The following is a 24519-nucleotide window of genomic DNA, read 5'->3' on the forward strand; positions in this document are numbered from 1 at the left end:
GAAAGGTTGGAGTACGGATGTAACAGTGTTAAAAAAGATGTGCTGTTCAGATCTAGAAACACTCTTCATTAACTGCAGGCTGTTCTATTCACTGCGGGAGTTTCACTTGTTCATTCTGGTGAGTGTTTGCATCCCTCCGCAAGCGCATGTGAGCCTGGCTTTACAGAAACTTGCTGATCAGGTCACAGAGACAGAACAACAACACCCGGACTCTGTTCTAATCATTCTTGGGGACTTTAACCCTTATGCGTTGTTGGGGACGTTTTCGTCCACTAGGGGGTAAAGTTGAGTCTTATTTTGGCCACAACTTTCTCTGTGTTTGAGCTAATGGAATGATTTTTGGTGACAAATCTTATTTTGACCCATATTTTGGGAAAATGCTTTGGATTTTTTCAAAAACTCAATGGTACACTCTGGGCAAATTCACTACCCTTTCGTTATTTTCGTGGATGAAAACATCCACTAAATTAAACTGCTGTAAAAATGTATCAGATAAATATTTCTTTTCATTTTTTTTTTGCATAAATCTATTAATCAACCTCAGTCCTGATCAAAACTACCAAATGTTTAAAAAAAATCTAAGATTTTAAGTCTTTAATTGCCAAGTTCCAAAATGATGTCACTGATTTGGAAAAAAAACCCAAATACATATACATTATAATACATATTTTCAATATAAAAAGTGATTGTGTACTGGATATTTTTTTTACCTTTTATCACAGTCTTGGGCATGTCAAAGATTAGTAACAAGATTTGCTTTGATGCATTGTTAGTTTTTGTGCAGCATTAGATTTTATTTGTTTTCCCTCATTTGTTGTTGGTGGCTGTTTTTGCCCCATTGACTTCCATTATAACTACATTTTTTGATTGCAAAGCCATGACACCATATAATCATGCATTCTTGATTGTTTGTGGTTTTCCCTTTTGGGAAGAGGTACACATTTTTATTTTTACAGTTGATCACTGGGTGGGACCATTAACCCTTTAGATAGGCCTGTGCAAAAAAAGGCTTAGTTTCTGGCTTGTATATGGAGTTATATGGAGTATAACAGCAAATTACCTTCCACCACCTTCCCTGAACACCTCTCCAACAACCGCTCACACCATTCACACCTCCTGCAACCCCTCTCTCCCCCTCACCTGCAATACAGAACAGCAAAGAGGAAGTGTACCAGGTCTTCCGAAAGCAGAAAAGGAAAAAGGCCCAGATTGTTACACCAGCCTGTCTGAAATCATGTGCTGACCAGCTGGCCCCCATTTTCACACAGATCTTCAACAGATCACTGGAGCTGTGTGAAGTCCCTTCATGCTTCAAACGCTCCACCATCTTCCCCATCCCAAAAAAATCCAAAATTAGGCAAGGCAAGGCAAGTTTATTTATATAGCACATTTTGTAAACAATGGTAATTCAAAGTGCTTTACATAAAAGAAAGTAAAATAATCATGAAGACAAGCAATTTTAAAACTTTTAAAATGATTAAAACATTTAAAAATAGTTAGAAAATGATTTTACATAAAATAAAATAAAATAAAATAAAAACACAGTAAAAAATATAGTGCAATCAGTTCGGACATTGCACAGTGCTCACTCAATAAATGCACAGCTAAACAGATGGGTTTTGAGCCTAGATTTAAATGTGACTAGTGTTTTAGCACATCTGATGTCTTCTGGAAGCTGATTCCAACTGCGGGCAGCATAGTAACTAAAGGCGGACTACACTTAGTTTTGTGTGAACCCTTGGTATTTCTAACTGACTTGATCCTAGTGATCTGAGTGCTCTGTTAGGTTTATATTCAGTGAACATATCTGCAATATATTTCGGTCCTAGGTCATTTAGTGACTTATATACGAGTAAAAGTACTTTAAAATCAATCCTAAATGTAACTGGAAGCCAGTGTAAGGACCTGAGGACTGCTGTGATATGCTCAGATTTTCTGGTTCTAGTCAGAATCCTGGCAGCAGCGTTCTGGATGAGCTGCAGCTGTCTAATGGTCTTTTTTGGAAGGCCGGTGAGGAGCCCATTACAATAGTCCACCCTGCTGGTGATAAAGGCATGAACAAGTTTCTCCAAGTCTTGACTGGAAACAAAACATCTAATTATTGCAATGTTTTTTTAAATGATAGAATGCTGATTTAGTTACTGCTTTGACATGACTACTGAAACTAAGGTCTGTCTCCAGAATCACACCAAGATTCCTGACTTGGTTTTTAGGTGTTTGACCCCTAGAGTCAGGGTATGCATTCACCTTGAAAACTTAATCTTTGTTTCCAAATGCAATGACAGTTTTTTCCTGATTTAACTAAAGATAGTTCTGGCACATCCAACTATTAATTTCATCAATGCATTGGCAGAGGGAGTCAGTGGGGCTGTAGTCATTTGGAGATAAGGCTAGGTAAATCTGGGTATTATCAGCATAGCTGTGATAGGCAATTTGGTTCTTTCTCATTATTTGACTTAGTGGAAGCATATACAGGCTAAACAAGAGCGGTGCAAGAATTGAGCCTTGTGGGACTCCGCATGTCATGGACGTCCACTTAGACTTATGCTCTCCTAGACTCACATAATAGCCTCTCCCTTCTAAGTATGATCTGAACCATTTGAGTACCATCGCAGAAAGCCTGATCCAGTTTTCCAGTCTCTCTAGTAGTATGTTATGATCGACAGTGTCAAACGCAGCACTGAGATCTAGCATTACCAGCACCGATATTTTGCCAGAGTCACAATTTAAGCGAATATCATTTATTATCTTAATGAGTGCTGTCTCTGTGCTGTGATGCGGTCGGAAACCAGATTGAAAATGGTCCAGGTATCCATTTGAGTTTAAGTATTTGTTCAGCTGATTAAAAACTACCTTTTCTAAATTTTGCCTATAAAAGGAAGATTAGATATTGGTTTAAAATTGCTCAAAATAGTGTTATCAAGATTGCTCTTTTTCAGGAGGGGCAACTGCAGTTTTTAGGGAATTTGGAAATGTCCCAGAAAGAAGTGAGTCTTTCACCACTTCTAAGAGATCTGCTTCCAAGCAGTTAAGCACACTTTTGAAAAAAGATGTGGGAAGTGTCAAGACAACAGGTTGACGATTTTAGTTGCTGCACTATGTCTTCCAGAATTTTGCTATCAATTGTTTCAAAAATAGACATAGTATTTTTGGATATTGTGGCCGAATCTGTCTGACCTCTGCATTACTTGAGGATGTGCTAATCGCCTTCCTGATACTGATGATCTTCTCAGAAAAGAAGGAAGCAAACTCATTGCATTTGCTGTCTGATAGCATTTCACTGGGAATCTGACTTGGGGGGTTTGTCAGTCTCTCAACAGTGGCAAAAAGAGTACGAGTGTTCCTTAAGTTACTGTTTATAAGGTTTGAGAAGAAATTCTTTCTAGCTTTGGCTAGTTTCACTTTAAAAGCATGAAGGCTGTCTTTATAGATGCTATAGGGAATTTCAAGTTTCGTCTTCCTCCACATCCGCTCGGCTTTTCTGCATTGTCTTTTCATAGTCTGAACTGCTGTTGATCTTCTCCAAACTGATTTCTGTCTGTTTGTTTTCTTACTGACTATTATTGGTGCAATATAATCAATAACATTCTTAACTTTTGAGTTGAAGGAATCAAGGAGAATATCAACAGAGTCTGCAGAAATGCTTGGTGTTAAAGATATAGCCTCCATAAATAGTACACTTGTGTTCTCGTTTATGCATCTCCTTCTGACGTAGACAGATCTAGATTCAGTGGTAGCAGAGATCAATATATCAAAGAAAATACAGAAGTGATCAGATAGTGCTATGTCCTTAGTAACAATGGATGATATGTTTAGACCCCTACTGATGATTAGATCCAGAGTGTGTCCACCTTTGTGTGTGGGTCCATGCACATGCTGAATCAGGTCAAAAGTGTTTAGAACCGTTATCATTTCTTTTGTAGTTCCTTTTCGAAGGGAAATTCGACAATACGTCATCGACGTTATGGGGAACGCCTCAGGCGTGACAGGTGTCTGAAATCAAATATCAACTCACAGCAATCATGCTGACCGGCGACAGCCGTGAATCATCAGCTTGATATATTAAAAGGGCGCCTTGAAACCATGACAATATCCTTTTGGTCTTCAGGGACTGTTTTGTCTGATTTAAACGTCTGCTTACAGCGAAAATGAAACACACATCTAAGGCAAGTCCTAAAAATTTTGTGAAATGTGCTGACCCGTGCCCAAGATATTTGTCGCCGGGTGACACTCACGAGATGTGTGTGTACTGTTTGGGTGAAGAGCACGCACATGATGCTATTGAGGAAGCGTCCTGTGCAAATTGTGAGCGTTTTCCTTTGAGAACGCTCCGCTCTCGTCGGGTTTCCCTTGAGAAGAGAGTTCAGCATCTGGTCCTCGCGGATCGGGTCCCGCTCGTGCCGAGGCAGAGTGGCGACGCGCTTCATGGGGCTCCCAGATGGAGCTCGCTGACAGTCTCAAGAGGGGCGTTAACCTCTCGGACGCGTCATCGGCTGACGAGAGTGAGCTGCAGTTGGATGACGGAGACGATTCTCCTACTGATACTGCAGCGTGTGCTCTTCGGGCTGGGCAAGAGATGGCTGAGGAGGATGATTTAGATCCTCAACCTCGTCAGCCATCCTGCCCCGTGTACGCAGAGTTGGTGGAAGTTATGGAGCGCGCCACTGACAAACTTCAGTTGCCATGGCGGCGCGCTCAGGGAGAGATCGTTCGCGGTTGTTTGGACGATCGGTTTCTCCCTGAACATAGACCACCAGCTCAGCAGAGCCTTCCATTCCTTCCTGATCTCCATTCAGAGATCAAGAGGGCATGGAAGAAACCATACTCTGCCCATATTCATCGACATCAGCAGGGTAATTTCGCTGATGTTGAGGGGATCGAGGAGTATGGTTATGTGTCGATGCCGCCCATTGACGAGACGTTTGCGAACTCGTATCTCGTAATCTCGTGTCTGGGCGGGTGTCGACACTAAAAGCTCCGACTCTGCCACCCAAGCCCCTTAAAACCCCAGCTCGCTTGAATGGCAGAGCGCACACGGCAGCAGGTCAGGCTGGTGCTGCCCTTCATACCATGGCAGTGTTCCAAGCCTACCAAGCTGACCTGCTGCAGGATCTCGACCAGGGGGCGGGGCTGTCCCCTGAGGCAGTCGCTGAGTTGCGCCGGACCACAGATTTGTCTCTCCGGGCCACTAAACAGACTGCTGCCGTTATCGGCCGATCGATGGCGGCGATGGTGGCCACGGAGAGGCATCTGTGGCTCAACTTGGCTGATATCGGGAAGAAAGAAAAATCCCTTCTCCTTGATTCACCAGTTTCGCCTGCTAAACTTTTTGGCACCTCCGTTGAGGCGGTGGTTGGAAAGTTTAGGGAGGCGAAGGCACGCTCAGCCGCATTTAAGACCTGTATACCGCTGAGATCCGGGCCCCAGCCCAGGCAGACGGGAGGACCTGGTCCATCTTGGTCTGAGGACCGTAGACAGGACCAGAGGTCTAGTGTCGCCTCTCGTGCGCCCCCTCCATGGAGGAGTAGGACGCAGAGGAGGCGAGCCTCCCGCAAGAAGAGGGACTTAAGGTAGGTCATTCAGCACAAGCGCAGCAACGCTCAGCGGAATAGGGTTTGATCTCCCTGGAGGGCCTTTTCTACCAGCCCTCTCCCTTTTCTTGACTCCCCAGGCGTTTACGTTACACCAGCCCTGGGGACAGCCCACCGTAGCAACTGGTTGATGTGAGCGCCTCTTTTAGGCATGTAAAAGTGGTGGACCCCAGATTCATTGAGAACTCTCTGGCGAGTCTTCACTCCGCACGTTGCAGGTGAACTTTTTGGTTTTTAAAATTCTGTGTGTATAACTAACACTGATTTGTATTTCTCTACAGACATTGTTCCCTGTATAGACCTAGGGGGTCATTCTTAGAGGAGCAATTAAAGTATTGGACTTGGCCCTGAAGCCTCCCCCAGTTGGTGGCTAGAACGAATTGGAGAGAAGCTCAAAGAAGATTTGGCTTCCGTGCTGAGTATGTGATGGCCTTCCTGTCATAACATTTTATATGCATGGTGGGCCACCGCTCATTTCTGTTTAGCCTCAGGGCTATTAGCCACCCAGGGGTAGAGTAGTTGGTCTTCCTAAAAAAAAAAAGGAGAGCTTTTTTGCTTTAGGTTTAAACTGACGGTAGATCTTCAGATAGATGTCCTGACTATCGGTTTGTGACATTGGTATCCTGAGTACTCGCTCCCCTGAGCTCTTTAAGGTTTCAGTAGGTTGAGTGTTTCACAGCCTCTCAATCAAGTAGCCTGTGGCTCCTCCGAGCCCTCAGGTAGATCTATGCTTGTAGGTCGGCCCTCACCCGGGCCGCCTCTGTAGCTGGCCTAGGGTATGTAACTACGTGTTGCTAAGTATAGCTGCCGCATTCATTATGTATTAGGCTTCCTCCCCTAGATTTCAGCTTCCTCCCTTAAACGGGAGTTGTTGGCCAAGGCCCGCCCCTTTCTCTGCATTCAGGGGTGATAGAGTAATGCAAGGTGGTAGCTGAGGTAGGATCAGTCTGGTAGGGTTAGGCCATCTTTCATTCTGCAAAGTGACAGTTCGTCAGACCCTGCCGAACAGAGATGTTTGGGCCTCTAGAGCTGGCTCCACTCAGCCCGTTGAGCTAATCGCTCGACCGATGGGTTGAAGTGGGTTGGCTTGCAATTTAGCCCCCCCGCTCCCCTAGGCTGGGCGCAGGACAAATCCCTGTCACCGTTTGGAGCCACTTGCAGGCCCGCTCCCTGTCTAAAATTTCAGGAGCTTATGGTTGTTACTCCCCCGCTAACTCAGGGTAGTTTTGAGTAGTCCATTTTCAGCTCTGTATTTATCTACCTCACACCACCATGGCTCTGGTTGAGCAGGGAGTTCTAAACTAAATTTCATTCCAGTTTTTGAACTCCTCTCCCTTGAAGCCAGAGCATTGCCATGGGCTGATGCCTATGCATTAAGGAGGTAGGCCACTAATGGGGCCTCCACTAGGCAGAATGGCGTATGTTGTACTCCCCTGCTATAAGGGTATTGCTTTTTGCTGAGTACACTGCCTTTGGCAATGTGATTAGGTACCAGGATGCTGTAGTAACAGCTTTTTGCCGCGAAGGCTGCACGGTTAGGTAGTAGGCCCCAGCAGGCCTCCTTGACCAGATAGCCCCCAAATAGGGCTCCTAGGCCAGCTCACCTTCGGTGGTTGGCCCTGGTAGTTCGGGCAGAAGGCTCACTGCCAAGTAGTAGGCCTTAACAGGCCTCCTCAGAGGTGGGTCACAACATTGTGAAACATACACTAGGACAAAACTATAGGAAAAGTTTTTTAATAGTATGGTTCCAGCAATGTTCGTTAAAGTAGCAGAATAGGCTTGCTATCAGCTAGTAGGCTCGACCAGGCCTCCCTGTTAGGCGAGTCACCAGCAGCAGTCACATCCAGCTGATTAGACTGTTTCAGGTAGTAGGCCTCTTCAGGCCTCCCTGAAGGTGGGCTCCCACATTTTGTGGTGGTCAGGTAGTAGGCTTTACTAGGCCTCCCTGAGGGTTAAATCCCACATACTGTGGTTACTAGGTGGCAGGCCCCACAGGCCTCCCTAAAGTTGAATTCCTGCTTTTTTGAACTATCAGGTAGTAGGCCTCATAAGGCCTCCCTGAAGGCAAAGCCCCTGAGACAGTCAACTGGACTGCCAGTCTGGCTCACTATCAGCTATGGTTTTCAGGTAGTAGGCCTCTCCAGGCCTCCCTGAAAGTAAGCTCCTTCATGACATGGTTTTTCATACTTTGAGTTTCCACTCAGGGTGGTTTTCTGGTAACAGGTAGTAGGCCTCTCTGTAAGTGAACTCCCATGCACAGTGTTTATCAGGTAGTAGGCCTCACTAGGCCTCCCTGAAGTTGAGCTCCCACATACTGTGGTTGTCAGCTAGTAGGCCTCACCAGGCCTCCCTGGAGGTTAAGCTCCCACATACTGTGTGTTTCCATTAAATAGCTTGGTTTTTCAGGTAGTAGGCCCCTCCATTCCTCTCTGTAAGCGAGGTCCCAATGTTTTGTGGTTGTCAGGTAGTAGGCCTCACCAGGCCTCCCTGGAGTTGAGTTCCAAATTACTTTCAGTTTCCACTTAAGGTGGTTATCTGGTAACAGGTAGTAGGCCTCTCTGTAGGGGAACTCCCACATATTGTGGTTATCAGGTAGTAGGCTTCACCAGGCCTCTCTGAAGGTGAGCTCCCACATACTGTGGTTGTCAGGTAGTAGGCCTCTCCAGGTCTCCCTGAGAGTAGTTTCACAGTGGTGCTGGGTTTTGTAAGCTAGTGGCCGCTTACTTTCAGTTTAGCAGTCCTTATCAGGCAGCTACCGAAGGTGAGCTTGCGCCCTGGCTCGGCTCAAGTTTTTATTCTCTGCTATGGGTTCCCTCCTAGACCCTCTTTATCCTGCTACAGCCTGGTTGCCTACCAGGTAGATCTTATGCTCCCCTCACTGAGGGTCAATATGAGTATGTGGTCTCCTGAGTCTGGTCAGTCGGTCATAGGCCTCGCATGAGGCCTCCCAGTTAGATCAGTCCTTAGGCCCTCACAGGCCTCCTCAGTGTTTTAAAACACAAACAATGGGTAGATCCGTTGATCGAGTAGAGAAACTCCCCTCGCTGGCAAGGGTTGTAAAGCACTATGCTGAGTCATACTCTCCAGGATGGATACTCTCTCTGAGATGCGGACCGAGTGGTTCACTGCCTACTCTGCAGTTCCTCGGGTTGGATGCCTTCCTAAAGGCAAGTGTCCAGAGGCTCTGTCTTTGGACAGACAGGAAGTGGCCAGTCTGTAGTGTCTTATGTAGTGACACCAGGTCAGGCCTACTTGGTGGCATTTCAGGTGGCACGTTCCCCTGAATAGTGACTGGCTGGGGTTCCCTCGGATTCCCTAGCCACATTCCCTAGAAGGGACCCCTTCTAAGAAGTTGAAGTTGTGGTCCTAGGCCCTTGAGCAGGCCCAGGTAGACCTTTCACTAAACTATGTTAATGGAGGTTTTCTGTGGTATCATATAGCTTGATCTATGACCGTAGGGAGTGCTGTCACTGACAGCCCAGTGTGACCTGAGGGTGAGTGGTTTTAGCGTTCATTGAATTGCTGGTTCTGACAGTTGTCACTGCCATTGGGCATGCACTCCCTTTAGCATGGCGGCGTCGGTATTTCGTTCCCCATAACGTCGATGACGTATTGTCGATGTTCCCTTCAAAAGGGAACATCTCAGGTTACAAATGTAACCTTTGTTCCCTGAGAACAGGGAACGAGACAATACGTCTCCCAGCCATGCCTCGGGGTCTGCCTGCCAAACAGTCCCTTCAGACGAAAGGATATTGTCATGGTTTCAAAGCGCCCTTTTTATATATCCAGGTCGCACGCTCATCGTTCAAGCCGGTCGCCGGTCAGCATGATTGCTGTGAGTTGATATTTGATTTCAGACACCTGTTACGCCTGAGGCGTTCCCCATAACGTCGATGACGTATTGTCTCGTTCCCTGTTCTCAGGGAAAAAAGGTTACATTTGTAACCTGAGACGTTTTGTTTTCTGCATTATCTATGTGAACATTAAAAACCCCTGCAATTGCAAAACAGTCAAACTCTGAGGAAATTATTGATAACATTTCTGTGACCTCTTCAACAAAGGCTGGAGAGCATTTTGGAGGCCTGTAAATAATAATAAACAGAATGCGTGGGGCACCTTTCAGCACAATCCTTAGATATTCGAAAGACAGGTACTGACCAAATGACACTTGCTTGCATTGATAGACATCTTTAAATAGAGCAGCTACACCCCCACCTCTCCTAACAGTCCTGCAAACACTCATGTAAGCGAAGTTAGGAGGGGCTGCGTCATTTAGGATCATTGCACTGCAGTTGTCTTCTAGCCATGTTTCATTTAGAAACATAAAATCCAGATTGTTTGTGGTTATAAAGTCATTGATTAGAAATGATTTATTTTTTAGTGAGCAAATGTTTATAAGTGCTAACTTGATGGGAGTGCTTTGCGTCTTTACATCAATCTTAGTTTGATGCATAATAGGCCGCAGATTAGATGAGTTTGCCCTTCGGCTTGAGAAGGCCTTAGACTTTCTATCACGTGATAAAACTGAAATAGAGAAAGCTACAGGCACACTGGGTTCCCGCTTGTTCTGTAAGCGTTTGTGAATGTTGCTGCTATTATAGCGGGGACCCGACACATATCACTGAGAGCTGCTATCAGTTGTTTTTGGTTCACCTTCAGCAGACAGAGGGTTTGGGCCCTGGTGTTGTGGCAGCGGTCGGAGAGCTCTCATAGGAACAGGGCCCACAGGGCAGTTTTGGCTGCGTGGTGTTATCAGTGTCCTTGTGCGATATGTCAACCACATGATGATTCGGACCCGGTGTGTGTGTGCTGAATGGATTGACACACTCTGCTGAAGGATGACGGAGGGAGAAGTAGATATTGTCCTTAAACACTCTAGCACCAAGTTTGTTTGGGTGGAGGCCATCTGGTTTAAACAGTTGTCTATGGCCCCAGAAAAGATTGAAGTTGTCGATGAAATTCACTCCTTTTATATAACAAGATCTTTGTAGCCATGTGTTCAGCCCAAGCATCCGTGAAAACATATTTGTTCCCCTTGCTGGGAGTGGTCCACTGATGAATGACTGAACTTTGAGTGAACGTTGCTTGAGGAAGGCAGCATGTTGTTGTAGTCCTGCTACTAATGTTTCTGATAACAGAGTCACCCACTATCAGAGTCCTGGGCTCGGCTGCGCTCTGAGCTGAATGCCGCTGTCTGCTCGACCTTGAGCGCCTGTTAGTAGCGATGTTAGCTGCTGGCTGATCCGATCCATGTTTAATCACATTTGGGAATTCCTCACCCACATTTATTAATGCTTCAAATCTGTTCTCCAGATGTATAGGGGGTGGTAGAATACCAGTATTTACAAGCCTTGTCATACTCAAATCTGGGGTAGAGGAAGCTATGGCAGCAATATGAGAAACTCGTGACAATCTGATATCTCGTGTTCCTTTGGGTCTTGCTCCCTGTTTGTGCCATCGATTAGTGTGGCGATCAGTTTCGGCTTGTTCCTCTACACTTGGTATAAACTGTTGAGATTCAGAAGATTCATGGGACTCACCAGCTTTATGCTGAGGGGGTCCATGACTACGGTCTGCTTAGTGTTCCGTCTGTTTTTGAAGTCCAGAAAGTAACTTTGTTTCAAGAATCACAATCCTTTGTAGAAGTTTGCAGCAGTTCATGCAACAAGTAGATCCAACAGGAGGCATTTTCTCTCTCTTCTGTTTGAATGTAGGCAGTTGTTATCCTGTCTGCGGAATGTAAGCTGCTGGCAGTGGGAGGCAAAGTCTTCTTTTTGTAGTATTATTCCAGTTCCAATATTTTTAGTTTTAGCGTTTGTGCCAAAAATCTGTTGTTTGAGCACTGTGCTGATCTGCTGAAGTAAAAAATCTGAGAAAAGTACAGAAATAAGAAGGAAAGCACAGAGCAGAGCAGTAAGCTAGAACGTCCGAACAGTAGCACAGCTGGAAGCAAACCGGAAGGAATTACAGGAATAAATGACTACAGGCCTGTGGCTCTAAGGTCTGTGGTCATGAAGTCATTGATAAACTGGTGCTGGCCCATGTGAAAGACATTACTTCACCCCCCTGCACTCCCCCCACTCACCATCATGAACAGCACTGTGACTGTGGTGGAGTCATTCAGGTTCCTGGGCACCACTATCTCTCAGGATCTGAAGTGGGACATTCACATTGACTCCATTGTGAAAAAGGCCCAGCAGAGGTTCTACTTCCTTCAGCAGCTGAGGAAGTTTAACCTGCCACAGGAGCTGCTGAAACAGTTCTACTCCACCATCATTGAATCCATCCTCTGCACTTAAGTAACTGTCTGGTTCAACTCAGCTACCAAATCTGACCTCAGAAGATTACAGAGAGTAGTCCAGACTGCTGAGCGAATCATTGGTACAAATCTCCCTTCTATTCAAGAACTGTACTTATCCAGAGTGAGCAAAAGGGCTGGCAAAATCACTCTGTACCCCTCACATCCAGCACACTCCCTCTTTGAAATGTTACCATCTGTTCGACGCTACAGAGCTCTGAGCACCAGAATGACCAGGCATAGGAACAGTTTTTTCCCCCAGGCAATCCAACAACTGAACACTTAATGATAACTGTGGAACACACAACACTATGTATACACACATACACTTATTTATCTAACACGCATACTAAGTCTGCACTTCAAATTTGCACATAATATTCCTGTACATACAAACTGCCTATTGTAATATACCTGCACATACAATTGTCAATATGTATATTGTTTGTATATTGTTATTCCTTACCTAATTATTTGTATTTTTTATGTAATGGAATATATATAATATATTCCACATAATGTACATTATTGTTTCTCCTCTATGCCCCATCTTTCTGAAATGTTGCGATTTTTACAAAGCTCATCGTTTTAAAAAAAGCGAGGTGTGCTCTGATTGGCCAGCTATCCAGTGCATTGTGATTGGCCAAATCCCTCAAGTGTGTGACGTAAATGTTATTCCTCTTAACGTTGTGATGCCGTCCAACTGCTCTGCTCGTGCACATCCCATCATCGGTTCTCTTTTGGCAGTTCAGTCAATGTACTATTAGGTGTAACTGAATAACTTGGGATATTGGTTTATTTCGTGTTAGAGGGAGTGTAAGGCATGTTTACAAACCGAATAACTTAAGTATTTTGTGGATAAGTGTGTATACTGGAGACTCGAACAATTTCAAACAATTCAGTTTAATTTGGTGGACTGGTTTGACTGGTTCACTAAGAAGATCCAGTTAAATATGATGATTTCTTTGCGATATGGACATCAATAAATGAGAAAAAAACAATAAAACCCATTACAAATTAGGCATATGTTGCATCCAGTGGGGACATAATTACTGATTATAATGATTTCTGTCTTTTTACACGTTGCATTGCATATCGCGCTGCATAAACATAAAACCATGTCTGAATTTGTGATCAGAGAAACCACAAGCCTACTGTACTGCTCGAAACTCGCATTTGAAGCATCATTGGCAAATTATTTAAATAGAAAAAACTTACTTACAGGCTGTCAGTCAGAAGCACCTGACTGTCCTTGCAGGCAAAGTATTTTAGGTCAAACAAAGTAAAGTAGTTTTGCTTTCACAATGAAACACTCAGCGTCTTCACAACATGGCGGCGGCGGCAACAGCAAAAATAAATGTTACGCCTTCTTTCTTTGCATGAACATATGAGCTGTGTTATGTAAATCTTTCCACATCATGACTTAAACATGTGGGGATGTTTGAATGAGCCGTTTTACGTAGGCGTGATGGACACTTAACTTTTATAAAGAATATCTCTTTGGATTTGAGATAGGGCTGGGCGATATATCGAATATTAGTGATAATATCGGAATAATTTTGACGACGATGTACAATTTGAATATATCGGGAATATCGAATATTTCAAATTCAAGCATACTTTCCCAAAAGAACGCGCTGAATGTCCAAAAAAGGAACCTGTAACTGCTGACTGCTCTACGCCCCTCTACTACGAGAGCTGTAATGATAGCGGTTGCCAGATAACAAGAGTTTAAATCTCCGAATCAGAGCTCCACTGTTACAAGGATACATTTTCTGCCCAGTGTTTGCTTATTTTAAGCAATCTGGCAACCATGCGCACGTGCTCACTCCTCATTGCGGAAGAGCCGCCGACGCTGCTGGAATTGAGCGATCTAATGAAAGCGTCGTTCAGCCGGTCTGTGTTCTGTCGTGAGATCTCAACTGTATTGTTTGCGTTTGTGATCGCAAAATAAATGCACTTACTCGACCGCTGATGTTTGAATAGAGAAACATAGGCTATGGCTATTTGGAATTACTATTGGGGAATTTCACTGATATGTTTACCAGTTTCCATAATATAGACCGAGAGAATGCAAAAGTCTTTGGTATTCATTTATATATATTTATATATAAGAAATAGCTATGTGCTTCAGCAACTAGCTCCCCATCTAAGAGGGTTTTTAGTGTCAGTAGGAACATAGTTTCATTCCACAGAGCTTCTCTTAAAACCACAGACAGTTGACAGACTTGTGTTCTTAGCTTAAAAACTTGTTAAAATAATTAAAATAAAATACTTATCCCAGTTGCATAGTTTAAATTGTGAATTGCATGCACTAAAAAGTTGACAGAATGCACTTTCTGTAACTGTTACTTAATTTGCACTGCTTCAGTTACATATAGGCCTACATGTATTCATTTAATAAAAAGCAGTAAGTGATCTTTTGGTCTAGATTTTTTAACTGCTTAAATTAGGGTAAGTGTACCCATTAAGCCCACCAAAATCTAAGTTTAGGTTTTTTTCATAGATATTGACATAGTTTATAAGAAAAATAATTTGTTAAAATGAAAGATTAATCTCTCATTTGAAATTGTATTAATTAGTCAATGTACATTTTAGAATATAAAATTAAGATAATTTAGGAATAAAGTCAGAAGTCTGGCATGGGCTTAATTGGTACTTTGGCACCATTTAAGCCTGCATGTGTTCCAAATAAGCCCACATCATGAATGATTTAAAAGTTTATTGATTTTAAAGAAGTAAAACAACAATATAATTTTTTCAGTGACTGTATTTAAAATATTCCTTTTTTACTAATGGTTGCCATAGTACTCATCACCTGTACCAATAACATTCAACATGAAAAACATTGGCTACAGAACATTTCATGAACAAAGAATGCAATCATTTGCAATTACTGTTTTGCAACTGAGCTTATTTCATTGATTTAAGTTTCTTTTTGTAGAGGCTCTCTACTTCATTGTGGTTTTTCAGGTAAAAAGGGCCAGCACCCTCCAGGTCTGCTCTGCAAAGAATAAACCTGAACAGGTGCTGTAGTTTTTCCTTTTTGGCATTTTCTCACTGAAAACAAATGATACACATTAGCAGACATCTATTAGGCCTATATAATGGTGCTACACAGTGTTTAATTTTTATCAAAATATAGTTGTAAATTAAGGTAGTATGGAAGATAAAAGCAGACAAAGAAATGTTATCATTTAGCCTAACACTTTCACACAGAAAATTGATCAAAGTTTGTAATTTGAGGAATTCCTCATTGAAACACATAAGGTGGGCTTAAATGGTACCACTGTCAGTAATGGTGAAAAAAGACATTGTTTTCCTTTAAAAATCTAAGATTTGTTTAAAAAGACATGTAATAAGCTTAAATATAATGTGGACTAAGCATAAGAGTTATTTTTATTGAGGTCACATTGAGAAATGTTAAGTTTTTTACATGTAAGGTTAGCTTGTGTTGGCTATAGTTTGCATGCGTTTTGTGGCACTGTACCATTTAAGCCCATCTTTAAAAAAAGTTAATTTATGAAAATAATCTTCTCTACAAAACAATTTATGATGTATTTATTGGTAAATTAATGTATAATTAATCACAAGACATTTAATGTTTGTAGTTCACATGCTTAATTCTTTGGCAGTCTATCTTTCTGTAAGGCTAATGATTTGACCTAGAGATTAGCTTTGAACGCAAGCTAATAAAACTCATCTTTCCATTTAAAGGAAAATGATATAAAATGATAAAGTACTATTTGTTCATACACAAAAAACAATACATTTATCTCTTATTTGACACAATATCAATGTACTTACCGAAGAAATGGCTGAAAATTGAAGAAATGTCTTGATTTCTGAAGAGTGCCAAAACACCAAAGTTTTGGGGTGACTTTGTGTGAGGTAACCTGAGACAACTTGCACATGGGTGGGGCTAACTCAACATTGACAAATGTGATTGGAATGCAATAAAAAATGTCAGAGAAGTAACAAATCACTGGATTGGTTAAAATAATGAGCGGCAAAAAATATGATTTTGTCTTTTTTTTATTTGACTTCAGAGTTGATGGTGGGCTTAAAGGGTACATGGGCTTAATGGGTACACTTACCCTAGCTGTTTAATCTAAATGTTTTTTTTTTTTTTTTTTAATGGGCAAAAGAAAATCATGTTTTATTTTTTATTATTTAAATGCAAATGCAAACATATCGAGATATATATCGAATATCGTAAAAAATTTGACAATATCGAGATATCATTTTTTTTAGTATATCGCCCAGCCCTAATTTGAGATTTTAGTCTTTGCAACTTCATAGATCTTCTTTATGCACCAAGAGCTTGTAACACTCCAAAGAGAAAGTAAAATTTTTAATCGCATCATATGAATCCTTTAAAAATTAAATTTGGGGTACCTTATAAAAGAAGGTGATCCCTTTCCACCTTTGCATCATCCATCATCTCCATCTCCGTTATTAGCATTGTGTAAATATGTATATTTGCATCAACTGTAATAATTTGGATTAACATTTGAAACACCTGCTTTGTTTTGTGCTTTAAATACGGTTATTCTCAAATGAGAAGGAGGGGGGGGGGGGTGAGATGCAGGAGAAGGAATTATGCTTCAGCCCTTGAATCGACTTGATTGCCTGTGACCAGACAGTGACAGTGTCATCCTTTGTATTGGAGAAAACAGGGTCTATAAATGTTGAAAGCATACATTTTTACATAAATTTATTTAGCAGCCCTAAGTGTTTATATGTAGTTGATTACATGGAATATCAAGCACTCAAGTGTCATATTTTAAATATAAACTTCAGTTCTAGACCTGCATTTTGTATTACCTCATATTAATCACAACATGCTTTATTTGTATTTTCTAATTTTTTTCACATTAATATAACACTTTAATATTAAAATACTGAAACACTTAATAATAAATGGTGACATAGTGCCTTAAATATATAGTACACTGTTCTCTACAAATTCACATATTTTAACTTCATGTAAAAAAATGGACATGGACATGTTATTGGTCAACAACCTAGTGTGCTTTTTTTAGTCATCTATTTTTCAGTGCAGTTTTCATGATTGTAGTTGTTACATTTTAATATTATGTCAATATTATGTCATGATCTTGCCTAGAGTTACACAAACCACAAGCAGGCCCTGTGTGAACTTGACAAGAGTGATTAGAAGATCTGAATCCTCATATCCTGGTGATTTAAAATCTGACAACATGGGTAAGACATTCAATTTATATGATTGGATAACTTCATTATCCTATGCATATGCTGAGCAAATCGTAAGATGTTTGTATTTCTGTGATGATGACATATGTTGATTAAAATTATTATTCCTTTTTTTCAGAGCCAGGAGAAGAAGCAGCAGGAGAACAAAGGACAACTCTACAATACACACTGCAAGCAACTTGGAAACCAAAACCACTAACAGTAACAATAGCAGTCACAGTAGCATTAGCAGTAATAGTAACAATGTCAGGAATAACTATAGCTGACACAGTAATAGGAGCAGCAGCAGGATCTGCAGCTGGAGTAAGCATTTTACAATCATTATGGGAAGAAGAAACAAAAACAGGAGAAGTATTAGTTACAGCAGTAGCAGGAGGCCTAGCAGGAATAGCAGCAGCAATATTGAGATCAATGGTAGGAGCACAGTCACTAACAGCATCAGCAGTAACTGGAGCAATGGCTGGAGCTGCAATAGTACCAATAGCAAGAACACAATTACAATGGGTGGTAAATAAAATACAGGTTGTAATAGATAAGTTACAGTGGGTTTTAGCCTTGATAAAAAGAGTAAAAGCCGCAGTAAAACGGTGTTTAAAGGCGTTACCCACTGCAACACTAATTGTAGGATCAGGATCTGCAGCAATAGCAGCTGCAGCATCACAAACAGGACCAGTAGCAGCACAAATAGGATCAGTAGTATCACAGGCAGAATCAGCAGCTTCTAAGGCAGAATTAGTAACATCAGGAGGGGTATCACAGGCGGAATCAGCAGCAGCATCACCGGCAGAATCAGTAACATCAGGAGGGGTATCACAGGCGGAATCAGCAGCATCACAGGCAGAATCAGTAACATCAGGAGGGGTATCACAGGCGGAATCAGCAGCAGCATCACCGGCAGAATCAGTAACATCAGGAGGGGTATCACAGGCGGAATCAGCAGCATCACAGGCAGAATCAGTAACATCAGGAGGGGTATCACAGGTGGAATCAGCAGCATCACAGGCAGAATCAGTAACATCAGGAGGGGTATCACAGGCAGAATCAGTAACATCAGGAGGGGTATCACAGGTGGAATCAGCAGCATCACAGGCAGAATCAGTAACATCAGGAGGAATATCACAGGCAGAATCAGCAGCACCAAAAGCAGAATTGGCAGTATCAGAAGGAATATCACAATCAGAATCAGTAGCACCACAAGCAGAATTATCAGTATCACAGACAGAATCAGCAGCATCAAGAGGAGCATCACAGCCAAAATCAGCAGCATTACAAGCAGAATCAGCATTATCAGGAGGAGCATCAAAAGCAGAATCAGCTGCATCACAAGGAGCATCACAGCCAGAATTAGCAGAATCACAAGCAAAATTAGCAATATCAGGAGGAGCATCACAAGCAGAATCAGCCGCTTTAGGACGAGCATCATTGGCAGTATCGGCAGCAACAAGAGGAGCATCACATGCTGTTTTAGAAGCATCACAAGGACCATCACTGGCAGTATCAGGAGGAGCATCGCTGGGAGTTTCAGCAGTAGCAGGAGGAGCATCACTGGGAGTTTCAGCAGCATCAGGAGGAGCATCGCTGGGAGTTTCAGCAGCAGCAGGAGGAGCATCACTGGGAGTTTCAGCAGCATCAGGAGGAGCATCGCTGGGAGTTTCAGCAGCAGCAGGAGGAGCATCACTGGGAGTTTCAGCAGCATCAGGAGGAGCATCGCTGGGAGTTTCAGCAGCAGCAGGAGGAGCATCACTGGGAGTTTCAGCAGCAGCAGGAGGAGCATCACTGGGAGTTTCAGCAGCAGCAGGAGGAGCATCGCTGGGAGTTTCAGCAGCAGCAGGAGGAGCATCACTGGGAGTTTCAGCAGCAGCAGGAGGAGCAGAACTGGGATTATCAGAAGCAGCAGGAGTAGCATCATGGGGAGTTTCAGCAGCATTATCAGGAGCAACTGGATTAAGCCAAGGATTATTGGCAGGATTAGGATTTGTGGCAGGAGCTGCAAAATCTGCAATGTTTGGATCGCATAGGCACAGAAAATTACAGACAAAAGCAGTAGAGATGGTAAGTTTTATTATACTGGCTTGATAACTTGCATGCACTCAACACAGGTCAGACCTTCAGACTGTTCTGACTTAGCATGCTATATCCTTTCAAACTGATCAGATTTAACCAAAACAAACTACCCAAATAATTATCACTTTATAAGTTTAGTATAAAATATAAAATTATAATATGCTTTATTAATCACTTCATTACAGTGATTTGTTAACATTAAAAAGTAAAGTAGTGCACGCTGTAAATTTTTCACAAAAAGCTGAATTAACATTGACATTTAGCAGCAAATAGAGAGTAGAGTGCTCTGCCTAGAAATTTAGGGGCCTCATTTATAGAGACATACCAATATATGATCCTGAATGCCATTTTATAAATTATAATTCATCATAAATTTAAGCTGACTGTGAACAAAGTGCATCATCTCCACCCACAGAATGCCAACAAGTATCCTTTGTGGTTCTGAAATACTCTTGCTCATCATGGGCAAGAAAATCCAATCATGCTCTTACAAAACATTCTCTCTGCATAATGCTCTGGTTTCTGCCCAACGTCTGTATGTGTGTTTATGTGTTCAGGAATTTGTTAACATTATAATCAAAAAGCAGCTAAAATACTGTTATTTTGTGCATATTATAATATCAATGCATATTTTGATATGATCCCTGTTTTTTTACCCTGATTGTTTATTTTCACATGTAGCTTGTAACTCATACCAAAGTCCATGAATCTTCAAAGAGAGACAAATTTCCACAGGCAGACTGGTCACGGACCAAGAAGACAGAAAGAGAGCAGCCTCTTCTAATGCCAGGTAAAATAAAATTAACAAAATTAAAATAAAATAAAAATAATAATAAAGCTGCCAACAGCGATGGCGGGCCCAAACCAGCAGGGTAAACGCCATCACAGTGGCATCAGGAAAACTGTGCCCAGTGGGCACAAACATTTATAGTGACCCTCTAGTAGTGTGGTTTTAAGGGATATGGCAATCAAAGGGTTAATCCAAACCATCAAGACTGTGAAAGACATACAAAGAACAATATGTAAAACTTTAGTAACACTTTACAATAAGGTTATTAATAATGTTAATGTTCAAAAATAAAACATTATTAAAAACATTTTATCTGTAAACATGAGTTAATGCACTGTGAATTAACATGAACATTTTGATTAACTTACATCAACAAACGTTGTAGACCAAACAAGTCATTGTTGAAGTTTTTGAAAAGTGATTTTTGGTATATATAATATCTGTGTGAAGGAGATGAATAACACTTGTAGCCTGTCATTTGTTTACATTGCAAAGGTGTTCAATTTTAGACAACAACAACTGCAACAGTAATAATAATATTAACCACTATATTCCAGTGTATCAGTTGTTTAATGTTTTGTATCAATATTTAAGGTGGACTAATTGATTAGGTGCAAGAGTAGACAGTAGTGATGGTTAAAATAATAGATTAATGCTGAATAGTAAATTATGCATAGTTTCTAAATGGTCAGAGAGTTGAAAGTAATAGAGCTGGGTCCCGTTTCACTAACGAGGTTCAACCAACTCTGAGTTTAAACTTGAACTCTGAGTTGACTTACCCAGAGATGGGAAACTCTTGAGTTTTCGGTTACAGAACAGCTGAAGTCAACATCTCACTATAATCAGCACAAACTGGGCTATAATAATATGTGAAATGCATGCATGTACATGATTGTATTTTTGAGAAAAAAAAATGTTATGCGTGGTTAGTGAAAAACTAAAAATGTTAAATCACTTGAATAAGACAATAAAACACATAAATAACAATGGTTCCCGGGATTTTTGAGAACTGGAGCTTGTAGCCTTGAATTTTTCTTTCTAAATTATGTGAAAATCATCTTGTTTACTCACTTACAGAAAACAATATATTGATTTAAATTTTCTAAGACACTTTTTGTTGGTAAAAGTCATATGCGAGTAGACATCAACTATCATGAATATCATTGTGATTTACACCTGAGAAGACAAAGGCCTGCATAATGAGCTGCATAATGAGCCGCATAATGAGCTGCATAATGAACTGCATAATGAGCTGCATAATGAGCCTCTCAGTCAGCTGTGCCACTGAGAGGGAGGAGTTACAAAAAAGAATGTGAGAACAAAATAAATCTATATAATTTTATGTTTGTAGTTTATTAAGAATATATTTAATTATCCCACAACATAATTTAATATCCACTTGGGGGAGCAGTTAAACAGTTTATTAGAACAATCAAAGCTGACTTTCAAACTAATTTTTTGGCATCCTTACTCCAGTCACACAATCCTTCAGAAATCCTTTTAACAGTCTTATTTTCTACAAAAAAACATTTATTGTTATTATTATATATATGAGAATATTTTTCAGGTTTTTTAGGGGGAATAAATTGAAAGAACAGCATTGTTTTTACACTTGTTACAGTTATCTATTTGTTACATTTATATTATTTACATCAAGCTTTTGAATGGTATAGTATTTTACAGTCGTGGCCAAAAGTTTTGAGAATTACATAAATATTGGAAATTGGAAAAGTTGCTGCTTAAGTTTTTATAATAGCAATTTGCATATACTCCAGAATGTTATTGTTACGTAAGACAGAAACAGGATGTAAATGCAAAATGCTGTTTATTAAATCAGCACAAAGATCAGAAAGACAATGACGAAGTAACACAGAAGCACAGGCGGGCGGACACAAGGCAGGGTGGAACAGTGACGCAGGGACTTCGATGGACAACTGGTGGTGGTGCTCAATCCAGTGATGATCCCTCGAATAATTCCCGGTCAGTGTAGTAAGCCTCGTGACGGTGCTCGGTGATCCAGTGCTGAGTGGTAATACAGGGAACAACGACGACAACACGGGGAATCCAACCGACTAGACAGACACGGGAACAGGTACAGGAACACACCGGGAAGTACAACGATCTGACAACATGAAACACAGGTTACTGAACTTATAAAGGGAACAAACAATTGAATCCAGCTGGCGCTGCTGATCATCGCTGATCAGTGACCACGCCCACAGACACACACACACAACAGCACACTAGACGAGAGAGAGATAGTGAATTCATGAACCGTGACAGTTATGAAGAGTGATCAGATGAATTGCATAGTCCTTCTTTGCCATGAAAATTTACTTAATCCCAAAAAACCTTTCCACTGCATTTCATTGCTGTCATTAAAGGACCTGCTGAGATCATTTCCGTAATCGTCTTGTTAACTCAGGTGAGAATGTTGTCGAGCACAAGGCTGGAGATCATTATGTCAGGCTGATTGGGTTAGAATGGCAGACTTGACATGTTAAAAGCAGGGTGATGCTTGAAATCATTGTTCTTCCATTGTTAACCATGGTGACCTGCAAAGAAACGCGTGCAGCCATCATTGCGTTGCATAAAAATGGCTTCACAAGATATTGTGGCTACTAACATTGGACCTAAATCAACAATTTATAGGATCATCCAGAACTTCAAGGAAAGAGGTTCAATTCTTGTAAAGAAGGCTTCAGGGCGTCCAAGAAAGTCCAGCAAGCGCCAGGATCGTCTCCTAAAGAGGATTGAGCTGCGGGATCGGAGTGCCACCAGTGCAGAGCTTGCTCAGGAATGGCAGCAGGCAGGTGTGAGCGCATCTGCACGCACAGGGAGGCAAAGACTTTTGGAAGATGGCCTGGTGTCAAGAAGGGCAGCAAAGAAGCCACTTCTCTCCAAAAAAAAAAAAAAAACATCAAGGACACAAGGACAGATTGATCTTCTGCAGAAAGCATAGTGAATGGACTGCTGAGGACTGGGGCAAAGTCATATTCTCCGATGAAGCCCCTTTCCGATTGTTTGGGGCATCTGGAAAAAGGCTTGTCCGGAGAAGAAAAGGTGAGCGCTACCATCAATCCTGTGTCATGCCAACAGTAAAGCATCCTGACACCATTCATGTGTGGGGTTGCTTCTCATCCAAGGGAGTGGGCTCACTCACAGTTCTGCCCAAAAACACAGCCATGAATAAAGAATGGTACCAAAACACCCTCCAACAGCACCTTCTTCCAACAATCCAACAACAGTTTGGTGAAGAACAATGCATTTTCCAGCACGATGGAGCACCGTGCCATAAGGCAAAAGTGATAACTAAGTGGCTCGGGGACCAGAATGTTGAAATTTTGGGTCCATGGCCTGGAAACTCCCCAGATCTTAATCCCATTGAGAACGTGTGGTCAATCCTCAAGAGGCGGGTGGACAAACAAAAACCGACTAATTCTGACAAACTCCAAGAAGTGATTATGAAAGAATGGGTTGCTATCAGTCAGGATTTGGCCCAGAAGTTGATTGAGAGCATGCCCAGTCGAATTGCAGAGGTCCTGAAAAAGAAGGGCCAACACTGCAAATACTGACTCTTTGCATAAATGTCATGTAATTGTCGATAAAAGCCTTTGAAACGTATGAAGTTCTTGTAATTATATTTCAGTACATCACAGAAACAACTGAAACAAAGATCTAAAAGCAGTTTAACAGCAAACTTTTTTAAAACTAATATTTATGTAATTCTCAAAACTTTTGGCCACGACTGTATATTGTTATTGAAACTTCATAATGTTTCACTTGATTATACATTTAGTCAGGAATTATAGTTTGAAAAAAGTCTTTGGAAAAAGTCTTACTAGTAAAATGTTTACACGTTATGTGAAAACTAGTACAAGTTTATAAATAAATAAAAAGAGACTTAACTCATGTTTATGATCTCAGCTGAATAAAGTGCTTTATTCTTTTTTTTTCTGAGGAAATCCATTTCTCAAATCCTCAACCACATCGCATCTTTTTGGGGTGATTTATGCCTTATTCCTCTCATCGCGAAGCAAACAGCAAAATTAAAGAACTTGAAGAACAGTCTCACTGCTTTTTCTTCCGTGTGGGCGTATTCAAGTTTAGTTTAAAAGTAGACATGTCAAGCTTTCTATAGATATCTCTCTCATGTCTCTTCGTTGAGTATTCACGGAGTTACAGTTCATTTTAATGACGTGTTTGTAAATGTAGATCAGCGCAGACAAAGGCTGCAGACAGCACACCTTGTTTGTTATCTTTATTTTATAAGTGTACAAAGTTTTGTTGTTATTATGTCTGTATCCAAAAAAAAGTAGACCCTTTACAGATTCGATTGATGTATTGCTCTTATCTGTACGATTAAAACTGAAAGTGTAATTTAAGTTCTTTTCGGGGTTATCAGGAGAAAATGACTCAAAACGCGTATCCGCGTTAATAGACTCCAGAGGGATAATCGACTCCAGAGGGTTAATAATGTTATCGTGCACATTTTATCTTACCAAACATTTCTAATTTGCGATATTATTAAGACGTTTGTC

General features: G+C 41.4%; 1 protein-coding gene across 1 annotated transcript; it reads left to right on the forward strand.

The window, feature by feature from the left end:
* The first annotated feature begins 17021 nt into the window (after positions 1-17021).
* LOC132114297 (uncharacterized transmembrane protein DDB_G0289901-like) lies at positions 17022-20439 on the forward strand. The gene is made up of 4 exons (XM_059522409.1): positions 17022-17115; positions 17243-19176; positions 19870-19978; positions 20429-20439. The coding sequence occupies exons 1-4, from the start codon at positions 17112-17114 to the stop codon at positions 20437-20439; spliced, it is 2058 nt and encodes a 685-aa protein (XP_059378392.1). The 5' UTR covers positions 17022-17111.
* Positions 20440-24519: the final 4080 nt, after the last annotated feature.

The sequence above is a fragment of the Carassius carassius genome, chromosome 33 (genome assembly GCF_963082965.1).
Source record: "Carassius carassius chromosome 33, fCarCar2.1, whole genome shotgun sequence".
In the NCBI taxonomy this organism is placed as follows: Eukaryota; Metazoa; Chordata; class Actinopteri; order Cypriniformes; family Cyprinidae; genus Carassius; species Carassius carassius.

Excerpts from the sequence above, each read along its gene's own strand:
- LOC132114297 (XM_059522409.1), top strand. Across the intron at positions 19,177-19,869 it reads AGACAAAAGCAGTAGAGATG|CTTGTAACTCATACCAAAGT; the intron begins GTAAGTTTTATT and ends TTTCACATGTAG.